The 15,873-nt window shown below is 40.5% G+C and overlaps 1 protein-coding gene across 1 annotated transcript in view; it reads right to left on the reverse strand.

Moving 5' to 3' along the window:
- The window catches only part of UFSP2 (UFM1 specific peptidase 2), a 24,720-nt gene continuing 8,847 nt past the window's right edge, over positions 1-15,873 (reverse strand). The window contains exons 7-12 of the mRNA XM_066631833.1: positions 15,480-15,626; positions 14,810-14,974; positions 8,992-9,116; positions 8,426-8,502; positions 3,874-3,998; positions 1-493 (exon numbers count right to left, since the gene is read on the reverse strand). Coding sequence (XP_066487930.1) covers positions 407-493; positions 3,874-3,998; positions 8,426-8,502; positions 8,992-9,116; positions 14,810-14,974; positions 15,480-15,626 — 726 coding nt within the window. The 3' untranslated portion in view covers positions 1-406. The remainder of the gene's footprint in view (positions 494-3,873; positions 3,999-8,425; positions 8,503-8,991; positions 9,117-14,809; positions 14,975-15,479; positions 15,627-15,873) is intronic.

The following is a 15,873-nucleotide window of genomic DNA, read 5'->3' on the forward strand; positions in this document are numbered from 1 at the left end:
TTGCTACCAGAGTTTAAGAACAACTTTATTTTATCACAGTAGTTCACTTCTGCAGACTAGTGAACAATAGCCAGAGCATATTAATGTACATGATTTTGAATCTTGATAATCAATATGCACTCTGATCTGAGCATCCACATTGACATTTTGGGCTGTCACCATGCCTCCAATTAATGTGCCAGTGTGCCCCAATTAATGTGCCTTGAGGTCAGATTAGTGTATACAAGCAGAGAAAAGTACTAATAGAAAACACCTATGGTTAATAATATTGGAGTGGCACTCCTATTCAGCTGGGATTCTGAGTAACACAATGTTATTTTAAAATGAAAATAAATCACTGCTTAAAAGCATATATAGATTTTTCTAGGCAAGACAACTAGTGTACCATGATCTTCTCAATACGCATTTAAATAGTCTTTGGTCGCTGAGGCAAACACATGTTATAATAAGCTTCTTTGTCCCAGAAATCTGGGCCTTTCCATCCACACCAGCCCTGTATAATAAAAAGGGGGGAAAATACTGTAAGACAGGTGAACTTGATATAATGGTACTAGCTACATTTTAATTAGACTCATATTAATGCCCAAAGTGTTATTTTATGTAGTATAGTTAGAGGTGCTTCCAGCGAATAAGATACAATTACAGCCTAAGTTTGGGGCTTGCTTCTGAGTAACACAGTCTTCAAACATCTCTAAGTACAGTATAGAATGTCAACCGTACAGTTAAGACAAAAGCTCCCCTTTTCCCTTTACCAAGTAACTCCACATAACCACAACTGTTTATCCAGAAGCTTAGATATTTATTTTGAAAGTAACAAAATAATGCTTTTTTATATGTAACTGTGAATAAGAGAGGTGTTAAGTTCAATACAAGTCTGAATTTTGTAATGTGTTCCAGCTAAGTGGCGCCTTCTCATAAGCATATCTAAACTATGGGGGGAAAAAACAGGTATGGTCAAACTTCCCACTATCAGACTTTCTGGGATAGCCTCAAAAACTATCAGGTCATATGTTGGACAATACTTAGAGCTCAGTCTCCTCTAGCTGTAAACTAGATTGAGTGTGATCCATAAAGCTAATCCTACTCCACAACCTGCCACCCCCCAATCCCCGTAAACAGTGGTCTCCTCTTGAGCAGAAGGCAGCACCAGTGCAGTGATGAGGATGAGTGGTGATGATGAGAGGCTGAAAATGAGAGGTCTCTGGAAGGTTACCTGAGGGCTGCTCTGGGGCTGAGGCAAGCCCAGGGGAAGATCCAAGTGACAGGTGGCGGAAGAGGAGTGGTGAAGCAACCCCCTCTCCACTGCTGAACTCTGACGTTGGGCCAGCAACCTTCAACAAGTTGAGGGATAGCCAGCACAGAGCAAGAACCATCAGATGTTGATAAGTCCTCATCCAGCCCCACAGACTTCAAGATAAGATTCAGGTTCATAAAAGTTCATAGAGTGTATGGTGAAGAGTGTCCCCTGGAACCTAATCTCATTTTTCCCATAGGCTCAATGATTCGGTATCTCCTAATTTGGTGTCCACTAGATTTTTCAGGAACCCAACCCTAGCAGATAATGAGAACTGACTGTATAATGGTGACTCCTGGAGAAGCAGCTCAGAACTTCTTAATAGCCAAAGTGGATTTTCCACTAATTGTCAAATGTATCTCCACCACACATATCTTTCATAGCCAAGACAGCAACACTTTTGAAACCGTAAGTTGCTTTTTTTTGCCTAAATGGCCATTCCGAGCTCCACAGAGGCTGTGGGCAGACACGTGTGGCCTCTACAGGGCTCAGAAAGCCCTCTGGAGGTGAGGGGAGTGCAAGAGAGACCTGCCTCCTGAGGGTCCAAGTGACTGGCAATGATGCCTGAGCAGTTCAAAAGGGAGCCACAGTTCCCAAAAGCTTGGGAACTGCTACCTAAGGCTATTGAAAAATCAGATAGCTACTAACTGCCTTGCAAAGAGTTACGCTCCTGCAGTTTGCAAGTTTGTGTAAATATAAGCAATCAATGCCTGAGTGTTCCCCCCCCCAGTCCTTCAATGACAGATAGTGGGAGCAGAGGAAAGCTGGGACACATAACTAAGCCTCTCAAGCCTTGAGGCTATTCATTAGGGCTGCCTCATTACAAGAAATGGATCGAAGTTTTTGCAAATAAATAAAATATTACTTACAAATAAGTAAAAATATTATTTCTTTCGAAATCACTTTTTTAAAAGTCTTGTAAAGCTAGGTGGGTCATGACAGAATGTCATTTTAAAAAGTGTGTCCTGGTGCTAAAAAGTTTGAGAACCACTGATTTAAAGAAAGGGATTTTCCAATGCAATTCTATGTATCACTACTCAGAAAAGGCCCTACAGAGTTCAAAGGGACATGCTTTCAAGAGATGTGAATAGTATTACCACCCCAAAATGGTTTTTTAAATTGCACCAGGAAACACACCATGAATTATCAAAATAGCTGGTGAAAACATTTGCAAGTAGTATGATCCAAAGCAGCAGTCTCCAAATCGCTGCCCACTGTGCTCCAAAATTATTCTTCTGGGTGTGGCAATGCCAAAGCCTTACCATTTCATGCCACAGACACCGTTCATCGCATCCAGTCTTTACAGAGCCTCATGCCACAGAACCACCTCCTCTGGGAAATTGGAGGACAGACCCTTCTGGGGTGATAGGCAGCAGAAGTGGCTCCCTGGCATGAAACTTTGTAAAGATTGGGCGCAATGAATGGTGGCTGTGATGCGAAACAGTAAGGCTTTGCCACTCCCATGCAATGCCTGGAAGGGTAATCATAGAGCACCAGATTTAGCCCATGTGTCTGATGCAAAGTAGGCCCTTGATCTATATTAGTAGTGCTGGCAACAGATTACTGCCTTTCCTTGCCAGCAACTTTCTTGGTCAGTGCTAGCAAGATACAGCTGACATGTGGTCCATCAGAAGCATATTTTGAGCCAACAATCAGAGTAGAACGCCAAATTGTAGTTTTTGTTCCAAATGAGCTGTAGTGGACATTGGTCCAGCCTGGTTCTGGTTCAGACCAATAAAAGTTTGGTTACTATACTTCCAGTATACCCTCTGGAACCAAGTTGGTTTCATGAGTCACAAGACAGTGCCATTTTGCAACTGTGATTTATACATTTGTAATCAAGTTATTTTAATTTGTATTACTTATAGTGGATTTCTTCCTGAAAGCAGTAACCATCCTGCCTCTTGTTGCTTTAAACAGGATAGAGTATATCCTGAAGAAGTGAGTGAAAATGAGTGAAAATCTTTCCAGAAGGTAATAGCCAGGGAATATACTCCTACATCAGTATAGTAGTTTGTTTTTTAGGCAAACCCATATTTTGAACCAGTCATTTGAAAACTCTTACAGTTTTGGGCTGGTTCACTATCAACAAAGAGAAATCATGCTTTGATTTCTCTTCTCCTTCAGGAAAAAATAAAAAGGTCCAGATTGAGTTTTTAGTTCTAATTCAAGTTGATTTTGAGACCCTGCTCCCAACGGGGGTGGGGGTGGGGTGGGGGACACAAGACTTGTAAAAATAATGGAACACAATGAGGGGATTTGAATGGATTTCTTAGTAACAATACTGTGAATTTTCCACCAGAAGAAAGCAAAAGAGGCCAGGCTTGGTGTGCTCATGTACTCATCAAACATATGTGGGGTCATCACCACGAAAGGGATTACTTATTGCCAGAGCAATAAGGATCTGGCACAGAATGCATTCTCCCATGCAGAACTTAAGATGTTAGATTTACACACTACACTAACTAGCTTAGAGAAGATTAAAAAAACCAAACAAACCAGAACTTAAGGACCCCACAAAATATTTCTTTAAAAACAACAGTATGTCAAAATGAAAGCCAAATGTGCTGGAATCTCACCTTTTCTAATATAACTTGCAGATCCTCTGCTCCAGTGTAATGTGGGTCCAGAATCAGAAATTTTATGTGTCCCGTGATCTCGTTCCATGCTACTCCTAGAATTGTGTGAGCCAAGACTCCACCTCCTTAATTGGACAGGACATGAAGGCACAAGCAAGAAAAAACAGAATTGAAGACTGTATAGTCCAAGTTCAAATTATTTGCTAAATGATCCAAAAAACAACTCCACAAATCCTATGCTCTGAAATCCAAGCAATTTCTATTTCCACACACACACATCCACTACAAAAATAAACCCTTTTATGAAATGCAGAAATCAAGAATGAGGAGAAATTACTTAAAGAAGTCAAAATTGTATTGTGAAAGAACGTTTATTTGATCTTACTTCTAAAGACTCTCTAAATAAGCTTTGAGCAACCACCACCCAACAAGAAAGCACCATGTACATTTCTTAAAGAGATGAGGATGCTTCTAGAAGCTTTAACCAGGCTGAAGAAAATTTTCCTACACAAAGATCTTCACAACATGCATAAGTATCCACTATTTTAGTGGCATGAAAGCTGAGCTGTGCTCCTTCCCACAGAGAACTCACAGAGAACCACTATCTGCCTGTATAAGGAGGAAAAAAGGAGGAGAAGCCAAGGAAGTAGAGACCTCCCTCACCACCCCCATTTGCTGTGCTTTTAAAAGCTGAACCATTTTTAAAACTGAATGCGAGTCGCCTTGAGGGTAGTGGTGGAAAGGCAGCATATAAATACTCTGAAAAATAAATATAATTCACAAGTTGTGAGCAAGGTACAAATGAGAAATTGTACATGACTGCCCAGTCAGGCATCAGTGTACCATCAGTGTCAATGTGTCCAATCACGTGTCTAGCTACATTGTTACATTATCTCTAGAAGCAGCAGGCTTCACCAAATGAAGAGGAGAACCACCTCACATAATGTATGAACAACGACTAAAATAATACAATCCATTTTTCCTTTGCTCCTCTTTTTTATTTTGCTAGATCAGCCTGGATCTCAGAAACTGAGTATCCTTTCTAAAATAACAGAAGACACATTGGTAGAAGATGTATAAATTGACGGAGAATATGCCTCACAACAGCACATCTTTGGCATATATGTGAATATATAACAAGGTTATTTAGGACAATTCTGTTTGAAAGGACTTCCAGTTGGGGGGCAATTCCTTCTTTAAAGGGACATAACTGATGGAAGGTCATCTGCTGCTATGCAGGCAATCTTATCTTGCTTTAGAGTCCCAAATAGCTTCTTTTCTTTAAAGCAGGGGTCTCCAAACCCCGGCCCAGGGGCCAGATACGGCCCACAGCAATCTTCTTTCCGGCCCACGGCCAATCTCTTATCCCCTGAAAGCCTGTGGCCCACTCAGCTGAACATGACCAGAACTGTGCTCTGATTGTGTCTGGAGGGTGTTCTGAGGGCCAGAGAGGTTGAATGAATGAGCCCATTCATTTATTCACTAATCTAAATTTCATCTCTAATTTATTTAAATTTTATATGTAAATTTTTTTTTCTGGCCCTCAACACCACGCCAGATATTTGATGTGGCCCTCTGGCCAAAAAGTTTGGAGACCCCTGCTTTAAAGGATCCCACAAAAAGAGAAAACAAAAAAAACCCATCAAGACATTCTTTGAGTGTCACCAGGACTACTTCAAAGCATATAAACAAAGAAGGCCAAGATTCAGACTCATATGGCCTTAGAGAGTTGTCTCTTTTTAAGGAAACCTTAAATGACTATGCCTTAAATGTTAAATGACTGCGCCTAAGAGCAGCTAGTCATGGAGCCCACCAGAGAACAGGTGACTGGATTTAATATTGTGCAGTACTCAGGACCTGGTTAGAGATGTCAATGTTACTGAGTCATTGGGGAACAGTGATCATGCTGTGATCTGTTTCGACATGCACATCAGAGGAAGAATACTGGGCAAATCTCTCACAAAAACCCTTGACTTCCGACAAGCAGACTTCTCTCAAATGAGGAGGCTGGTTAGAAGGAGGTTGAAAGGGAAGGTAAAAAGAGTCCAATCTCTCCAGAGTGCATGGAGGCTGCTTAAAACAACAGTAATAGAGGCCCAGCGGAAGTGTATACCGCATAGGAAGAAGGGCTCCACTAAGTCCAGGAGGGTGCCTGCATGGCTAACCAGCCAAGTTAGAGAGGCTGTAAAGGGCAAGGAAGCTTCCTTCTGTAAATGGAAGTCTTGCCCTAATGAGGAGAACAAAAAGGAACATAAACTGTGGCAAAAGAAATGTAAGAAGGTGATATGGGAGGCCAAGCGAGACTATGAGGAACGCATGGCCAGCAACATTAAGGGGAATAATAAAAGCTTCTTCAAATACATTAGAAGCAGGAAACCTGCCAGAGAAGCGGTTGGCCCTCTGGATGGTGAGGGAGGGAAAGGGGAGATAAAAGGAGACTTAGAGATGGCAGAGAAATTAAATGAGTTCTTTGCATCTGTCTTCACAGCAGAAGACCTTGGGCAGATACCACTGCCCAAACGGCCCCTCCTGACCAAGGAATTAAGTCAGGCAGAGGTTAAAAGAGAAGATGTTTCAGGCCTAATTGATAAATTAAAGATCAATAAGTCACTGGGCCCAGATTGCATCCACCCAAGAGTTATTCAGGAATTGAAGAATGAAGTTGCTGATCTCTTGACTAAAATATGCAACTTGTCCCTCAAAACAGCCACGGTGCCAGAAGATTGGAGGATAGCAAATGTCACACCGATCTTTAAAAAGGGAAAGAGGGGGGACCCGGGAAACTATAGGCCGGTCAGCCTAACATCTATACCGGGTAAGATGGTGGAATGCCTCATCAAAGATAGAATCTCAAAACACATAGACGAACAAGCCTTGCTGAGAGAGAATCAGCATGGCTTCTGTAAGGGTAAGTCTTGCCTCACGAACCTTACAGAATTCTTTGAAAAGGTCAACAGGCATGTGGATGCAGGAGAACCTGTGGACATTATATATCTGGACTTTCAGAAGGCATTCGACACGGTCCCTCACCAAAGGCTACTGAAAAAACTCCACAGTCAGGGAATTATAGGGCAGGTCCTCTCCTGGATTGAGACCTGGTTGAAGACCAGGAAACAGACAGTGGGTGTCAATGGGCAATTTTCACAATGGAGAGAGGTGAAAGGCGGTGTGTCCCAAGAATCTGTCCTGGAACCGGTGCTTTTCAACCTCTTCATTAACGACCTGGAGATAGGGTTGAGCACTGAGGTGGCTAAATTTGCAGACAACACCAAACTTTTCCGAGTTGTGAAGACCAGAAGTGATTGTGAGGAGCTCCAGAAGGATCTCTCCAAACTGGCAGAATGGGCAGCAAAATGGCAGATGCGTTTCAATGTAAGTACGTGTAAAGTCATGCACATCGGGGCAAAAAAATCAAAACTTCACATATAGGCTGATGGGGTCTGAGCTGTCTGTGACAGATCAGGAGAGAGATCTTGGGGTGGTGGTGGACAGCTCGATGAAAGTGTCGACCCAATGTGCGGCGGCAGTAAAGAAGGCCAATTCTATGCTTGGGATCATTAGAAAAGGTATTGAGAACAAAACGGCTAATATCATAATGCTGTCGTACAAATTGATGGTAAGGCCACACCTGGAGTATTGCATCCTGGTCGCCACATCTCAAAAATGATACAGTGGAAATGGAAAAGGTGGAAAAGAGGGCAACTAAGCTGATTGCTGGGCTGGGGCACCTTCCTTATGAGGAAAAGCTACGGTGTTTGGGCCTCTTCAGCCTAGAAAAGAGACGCCTGAGGGGGGACATGATTGAGACATACAAAATTATGCATGGGAAGGATAAAGTGGATTGAGAGATGCTCTTTACATTCTCACATAACACCAGAACCAGGGGCCATCCACTAAAATTGAGTGTTGGGAGAGTTAGGACAGACAAAAGAAAATATTTATTTACTTGGCGTGTGGTTGGTCTGTGGAACTCCTTACTACAGGATGTGGTGATGGCATCTGGCCTGGATGCCTTTAAAAGGGGATTGGACAAGTTTCTGGAGGAAAAATCCATTACGGGTTACAAGCCATGGTATGTATATGCAACCTCCTGATTTTAGAAATGTGCTATGTCAGAATGCCAGATGCAAGGGAGGGCAGCAGGATGCATGTCTCTTGTTATCTGGTGTGCTCCCTGGGGCATTTGCTGGGCCGCTGTGAGATACAGGAAGCTGGACTAGATGGGCCTATGGCCTGATCCAGTGGGGCTGTTCTTATGTTCTTAAATCTGACAAACTCAGATCAAATTTCATATTAGGGGAGGGGGTCACAGTAACATTAAGTGAGAGAATCCTTGGCTTAGCCTTTTCCTGATCTGCTGGCTTTCCAAAGTTTTCAGAGTGACAAATCATTGGTCACACAATTGCCTATCTGCATTCTCAAATGACATTATCAGAAGAGTGAAGAAATAAACTGGAGTCCAGAGTCCAACACACCATGTTAAAAAGGCCAGTAGTATCTTTAGGAGAGTCAAGCTTGGATAATGTCTATTTGGGGGATATAAAAGGCTTACCAATCATCACTGGTGTTCCCTCAGTCTTGAAATGATTAGCAAGTTCCCTTCCCTGAGAAGCCAGCTCGGAACCTTGGCTGTTAGAAAAAGTCATCATCATTAGCATCACCTATTGTTGCTGGGATGAATGGACTAATCTTAAAGCAGGGGTTCTTAACCTTTTTACGATTACAGGCACCCAATGAATTGCCAAAATGTCCCCATACCCCCGTCACTGTCGAAATCATTATCATCACTAGTCCTATGAGGTACCATACTTATGAAGTAACATTCAAAAGATGTTAATAGTTTCACAGATTAGACCTTGGTATCCATGGGGGATCTGTACCCGGATCCCCCATGGATACCGAGATGGGGGGGGTGCTAACAGAGGACCTCCAGATGCAGTTGGAAGTCCTGGCATCTCACTTCCTTCCTGAGGATTCCCCAAGCCTCAGGCAAGGTTTTGCAGGAGGCACAGAGGAGGAGATAGGGGCAGAAAGTAGGACAGATTCCTTGTGCAAGCTTCATTCCACTCTCACAAGTTATGATAAAATCCAATTGGATATTCCTTTAAGTATTCTTACCTGACAAACAATATTTTTGAAGTTATTCCTAGTAGTTGGTTAAGTACAAGCTGCACTTCAATAGATCCAATCCACTGGCGTGATCCAACAAATCCCGGTTGCTTATCCCCAACATCAACTAGAGCCTTGGGAATCATCACAAATGAAAAAAAAAGAAGACACACTAGTCATTTGTATAGTAACTGTAGTAATTAATACATTTGCCTTTTCAACAGTCTTTTAAGTCCCATTTATTAGATGCAAAAAAAGGTTAGAAAGGGGAAGAGGTTAATATTTACCAACTTAGAATAAGTATGTAATACAATGAAAATGACATGTGCTGTGAAGAAGATATCTGAAGCTACATTTATAGACTCTGTGTGAGATCATGAGGTGAACTTCCAATAAGCTGATTTATTGCAAAGTCACATCATGATCCGATACAGAAACTATCCATATCACAATCGAGTTTGCTTGTAGTCAGTACAGGAACAGTAATAATGTGTTCAACCACTACAGAAAAATCAATTGTTAACAAGATAAATTTAGATATTATCAGCCCAATAAGTGAAAACGATGCCTACTGAACTACAGAGAAATGAAGTCTATTGAATGCTGCTTCTGCTGCTGCTAATGTATATGTTAGGGTCAACTATGGAGCAAATACTGAATATAGTATAGGTTGGTTCAAAACACTTAAAATTTAGGTTAAAAGAGAACTGAATAAACCCTTTCTTCAGTCCTCCTTAATCTGACAGAACTGGGTCACACTGAACTCCAGGTGCTGAGGTCAAACAGGGACACACAGGTGAACTGGAAGTCTCAGCAACCAACAGTGCAAGTGCTATCTCTGGGGACCACAGCCTCTTTGATGTGGGGACAGGGTAGGTTGTGTTGCAGGAAGAAAAGTCTCTCATTCCCTTGGCATTACCCTAATCTGCTTTTGTATTGTGGAGACTAAACTGTGTTTGAAAGAGAAAGCATCCTTGCCTATGCAGTTTGCTTTCTTTGCACTTGGCCAACAGGTAGGCTGACATTGTTCCCCGTCTACCTTCCCAGTAGACAGAGGAAGACAGGAGAGAAGTAAGTGGCTTGGCCAGAGTAGCAGATTCCACCAGAACTACTGGAGCAATGTGGGGATGTGGCTTAAGCATTGTGAGCTTCCTGCCTTCAGCCCAAGGTGGCATCCACCTTTGCAACTGGCAAATTTGGGGTGGGCCACTGCCTGGCCAGGGAACAACCAGGTAGAACATGCTTCACATACACTAATTTGTGCAAAATGCATCAGCCAAGCTTTTCAGCATGGCTATCCAATACAATCACGTGACCCCAATTTTGCAAGAGTTTTATTAGATATTAATTGGTTTCTGGGCTCAGTTTAAGGTGCTGGTTATAACCATTAAAGTCCTAAATTCTTTGGGACATGGCTAACTTAAGGAGCACCTTCATCCACGTGTGCATTCCTATAGCGTTGTCATCAACTCTGGCCTTGTTCCATGTAGCTTTGCCCTCTGAGGTATGCAGGCATCCATTAGGAACAGGGCCTTCTTTGTGGTAGCATTGACCCTGTGAAATGCCCTCCTAACAGAGGCTCCACTGGCCTCTACCTTATCTTCCTTCAGATGCTGTGTAAAGACTTAGCTTTTTAATTTCATTTTATGGGCAGAATGATGGTTGTCTGTGGTGGGTGATACAGCTGTTGGGTTGTTGAGCTGTCTTTTTATTTTTAATGTTTTATTTTTGTTATGTTTTAATTAATCATAAGTTACTTCAAGATGCCATAGCAAGAAAGGCAGGATATAAATGTTTAAAATAAATAAAGAACATAGATGCTCAATGCATTGGTGTCATGCCAATGTTGCTGTGTTGTCACTGTAGCAGGCCAACCAATGGGAGGAGGGAAATATGCCTATTAAATTAATGGGCTTCATGCTAATATACAGTATATCATATAAAGTTCAATGTTTTTCATTCTAATGTAATAAAGACAAACAAATCCCTATGCATTTTTATAGGAAATAAGTCTCACCAAGGTTGTTGAAGCTTACTTCCAAATAAGTATGCTTAGGACTGCAGCCTTAAAAAAAAATGAACCTAAGTAAATAATACACTTTTTAGATGACAAGTGGATAATTAAAAAAATTGCATTTTCTCCTCCATATAGCATAATATTTAGCAAGAGTTACCCAAAGTATATAGAAGTTTACATACAAACTAGAAAATACTTAAACAGCTACAGTATTCATAGTCTGTAACAAGAAGGAGATTGTCTTCATGGTCAAGCCTTATAGGGATGGGGGGAAAAATCACTTTGACTTGATTGGCTAATTCTCCTTGATGTGGGAAACAGTGGTATCACTAGAGTTTGCATCACCTAGTGCGGGAGGCCAGCACATTAACCCATGACTTTCTCTCATGCAGTGCGCGGGGCAATGACCTGGGTGGTGGGCATGGTGATGTACCATTGCCCTACCCCAATGGTTTTTTGGCTATACCTTTTGATAGAACACAGATATTTCAACGTGGTTTTTTCACTGCATTCTGCTGTAAATTGCACATGGAATGGTATATAAAGTGATGATACTATTCCAACAAACTGTGATTTTAGCAATTTTGGTCACTAGTGGTGTCACCCCCCCCCCAGTTGTCACCATACTAACACCTTATTGGTTCCATGCTGTGTCATAACATCTTGTTGGCTCTTCCAATAATCAGTCTCATTGATCTGTTTTGAATTAAGGAAATGTACTTTTTTGTTACATAAGACAGTTGCATTTTTATTTTCTTATTTTTTGGCCTTAACTTCTGATAGAATGGAAATATTTCACTCCATTTGTTTTTATTGCATTCTGCTGTAAATAACGCATCAAATGGTATATAACCTTTTTTTTAATTATTTTTTTATTTTCCAAAAACAACTATAAACAGATACACATAACACAAAAAGCATAACACATGTCACTACACAAAAAACACAAAGGGTGCAGGAAATCATATATCATTATCATATATCACTAAAACTAATAAATCATTACATATCTTGATCAATTCCTCTTCTAAATTTACCTCTTAATATTATTTTTCATTCATCATACATGTATCATATCATATCAAAGACAATTACGTATATGTAATACAATCATCTAAATGCCCTATCATATATTTCTAAAACTTCATTTTCAACCAAGCATAAAAGGGTTTTTTCCCTTGCTCAATTTGTGTCTGTTTTCATTGTTAATCCAAAACTTCTAAAAGTCTGTCCATTTCCATCATATTGATTATTTATTAAATCATTTTTCATTAATATTTTAGAATCCTTCCATTATCTAACATATAAAATCCTCACTACAGTTAAAAACATAATAACTAAATATATATCATTTTCTTTATCTAAAATAATATAAAATTTGTTGCTCTAGTAAATTTTTTTTCTTTATTATGCTTCCAAATCTGTTCCCATTGATCTATTGTGCTATTATGGCCTATACTTTACGCCCATTTTGTCATGCATTTTTACTGTTTCTTCTTACATCTCAAAATCCAATAGTCCATCTTATAATGCATATATTAATTTTGTTCTCAATTTTTCTTTAACATAAATAGCAACACTTTTTTTCATCTGAAGCCACAAAAACTTCTCCTAATTTTTTATTCACCAATAATGCCCTATTCATTTAGTCATCGCGTTTCTTTTTACTGGTCTTCCTCTTTTTTTGTCTTTTTCTTGTTGCTATTAGTGAGCGCCTCTTACTCGCTCCTCTAGGTTCTTCCTGCTCTGATTCATCTGTTGTTCCTAAATAATCTGATTTCTTTTCATCCGACTCCATTTCTGGTCTATATTCTTCTCGATTTCTCATCCTCCTTTCTTATCTCATCTTCCATCACTGTATTCAAGAAGTTTTCTACTTTCATTGTTGAATTTATATTATATCTCTGTGTCTGATACTGAAAAAACATACCTTCCGGAGAAAGCCATCTGTATGGTATTTGCTTTTCTCTTAAAAATTTTGTCAGGTTTTCATATTCTTTCCTTTTTTTCCTCACTCTCCATGGAACATGTCTCAAAATGTTGACTTTATTATCATCCACTGTCCATGCCTTTTCCTGTGAGGCCTTCAATAATTTATCTCTGTAAAAGGTTCTGATGAATTTCTCATGGGTTTGTCTTGGTAATTTGTGTTTTCTCAGATAAGAAGTGCTCACCCTTCTCACTGAGTCCAATTCTTTAGATATCTCCTCCATCAATCCATTCTGATATTAATCTGACAATCCGTCGCGATGTATCTTCTCCTTTCTCCTCTGGTATATTTTGTATCCTCACCACTCGAGCTGCACTGTCCATCTGAATTTTCATTAATGTTGTCTCCACATCATGCTGATTTTCTTCTATCTCCAATATTTTAGCTTGATCTTTTCTTATCTTTTGTCCCAATCTCTCAATCTTTTGTTTATTTTCTTCTGATGTAATTTTCACCTCCATCAGTTGTCCAGTAAGATCATCTAATCGTTTAATTAAAGAATCCACACTAGCTTGAGTTTGTACAGATTGGTTTGTTAGTTGCTGTACCATTACCAACAGTTTTTCTATATTGTCTTGCACAGTCTGTTTCCAGTCTTTCCCTTTTGGTTCGTCTTGTACTAATTTTCCAAGTCCTGTCTCCAATGCTGGCGAGCCTCGGACTTTCACTGTTTTGCCCGCCATCTTCGTTCTTCCTTCCTTCTGCTCGCAATGTTCTTTAAGGCTACTAGATGTCCTCAGCGTATTATCTTCCTTGCTTCAATTATAAACACAAATCCAATTCTTGCAATGTCTTTTAAAATCCACTAGATGTCACTAGATGTCACTGGTGCTCTGTTGTTTTATTTATATTTCTCTTATCTTGTTTAGACTTGTAAACTTGGCAACGCAGGAAAGTCCGACCGCAGGAATGTCCAAAACATCCAGCCACTCCTTCAGACACTCCCAAACGACAGTAACAAACCAAGGCAATAAATGCTCCAATACACAAACCTTTCAAGGACAGTTAATTTGTAATCCACCGAAATGCAAAGTTGTAAAGTTGTAATTATATTTTCATATATCCATAGCAAGCTTGGTAAATCTCCTCTACGATTTCTCCTCACACCGATAAACAGCTGGGGGGGGAACCTTTCCCCCCCTTCTCACGGCAAGAAAACAAATCAGGCAATCAAATTACTCAGTCCACGCCAGGCATACACAAACGGAATAACACTTACTTAAGTCTTTCAGCGTCTTTCCCTGCAGGGGCTTTCAGCTTGATTAAAAATGAATTCTTCACCATTGCTGCCAAGACAGCAGAATCTCCTGGGAAAGCCCCCTGGTCAGGCTTTATCTCCTCAGGAATCGTGCCATCACATGGAGGAGTTTGTCTCTCCTGACAAACAATTCTCGGATCTCCTTGGATCCGCAGTTTTTGGGAAAAAACAGAGTGCCTTTCAAGAGCCCGAGAGAGGCACGTCTGTTCGGCTGCTGGCTGGCCCCTCCCCCCAATGGTATATAACTTGATGGTATGATTCCTAACAACAATTGCCATTTGAGTGATTTTGGTCACTAGTGGGCGTCACAGGTTTTATCACCTCAATGAGAATTAGCTCCAAGTTTAACTGGGAATGAAGCCTCAGCCCTTTTAATATCATACTGCTCCTTATCAAGCACTGTAGTAATGGGGCACAACCACATACGGAAGCCCACAAATATGATGCCAACTTAAACCTGCCCCTTAGACAAGCTGTAGTAATGTGGAACCACTGTGTTGTGTTAGGTACAAGCATATTGCCCTTAGTTCTCAACAAAACCAAACTGGAATATAATCGGTACCTGCTGGATTTCCTTGTGCGTGGGGACTGACCTGTCCACATACCCCTGATGCATGAACCATGAGCATATAGTCTGTAAAGACCGATAGGCACAGCCCCAGCCACTATCATCTATACGATCCTGCATATAATGATGATAACTATATGTGCCATACACCAAGTATACCTGTACCAGAAAGAAACAACATAGTAAGTTCTTAGAATGTTTCCACAAGGATAATAATTCTACCTTGGTATGGACATACCTTTTCAAACTAGAGATCTGCAACCATTAGTTATTTGATTTTTCTCTGTAAAGCGCTTCGTGAACTTTTTCGTTGAAAAGCAGTATATAAATACTACTACTACTACTAATAATAATAATAACCAGAATCACTTAATGAACATGCGCTTAAAAAAAAATGCAAGGATCTCAAAGTATAAAGTGAATTTCCCCAAGCACCTGCCAACACATCTCACATCCCAGTATACCAATTTTTAACAGGGTCAATAGATGGAGACTGGGTCATGTGTTTCTTATTTATGTTAATATTGATTAATAAGTGCTGTTGAAGACCCAGTTAAACTTGCTTCCAATTTTCTTATGGGCTGTATGTTTTCATGGACTCTGCTCTCCCTCTTTTTATTACATCGGTTTGATTAGAGTGAGGGCCAACACAGATGAAACTCACCATACCAGACTCTATGCCAGGTGGACTGAGGTGTACATGTGGATTTCTGAGATAGCCATCTTTGAAAGGCTCATCTGGAAAATGATAGGCGTTAGCTCTTCGGAAATAAGGTCTGTCAAATGGCAGATTGAACCGCCCATGCAATTCCTATAAGCGAGGCAAGATCAGACTGAAGTTTCATAAAGAAAACTGGTTCATTTTATTTGACTGAATGGTGAATACTACAAATCAGGGCCTTTTAAAAAAACAACACAGCATATTAAACTACTTCCATCATCAGTACTAAATCAATATTCTGTAACATTAACAGCCCAGTTCTATTGTTTTTCCATGCCATAACATGTAGCTGTTCCAAAACAGGCTGTGCTGCATATGCTATGGGCAGGGGATGCTG

Source organism: Tiliqua scincoides, chromosome 6 (assembly GCF_035046505.1).
Source record: "Tiliqua scincoides isolate rTilSci1 chromosome 6, rTilSci1.hap2, whole genome shotgun sequence".
NCBI classification, from domain to species: Eukaryota; Metazoa; Chordata; class Lepidosauria; order Squamata; family Scincidae; genus Tiliqua; species Tiliqua scincoides.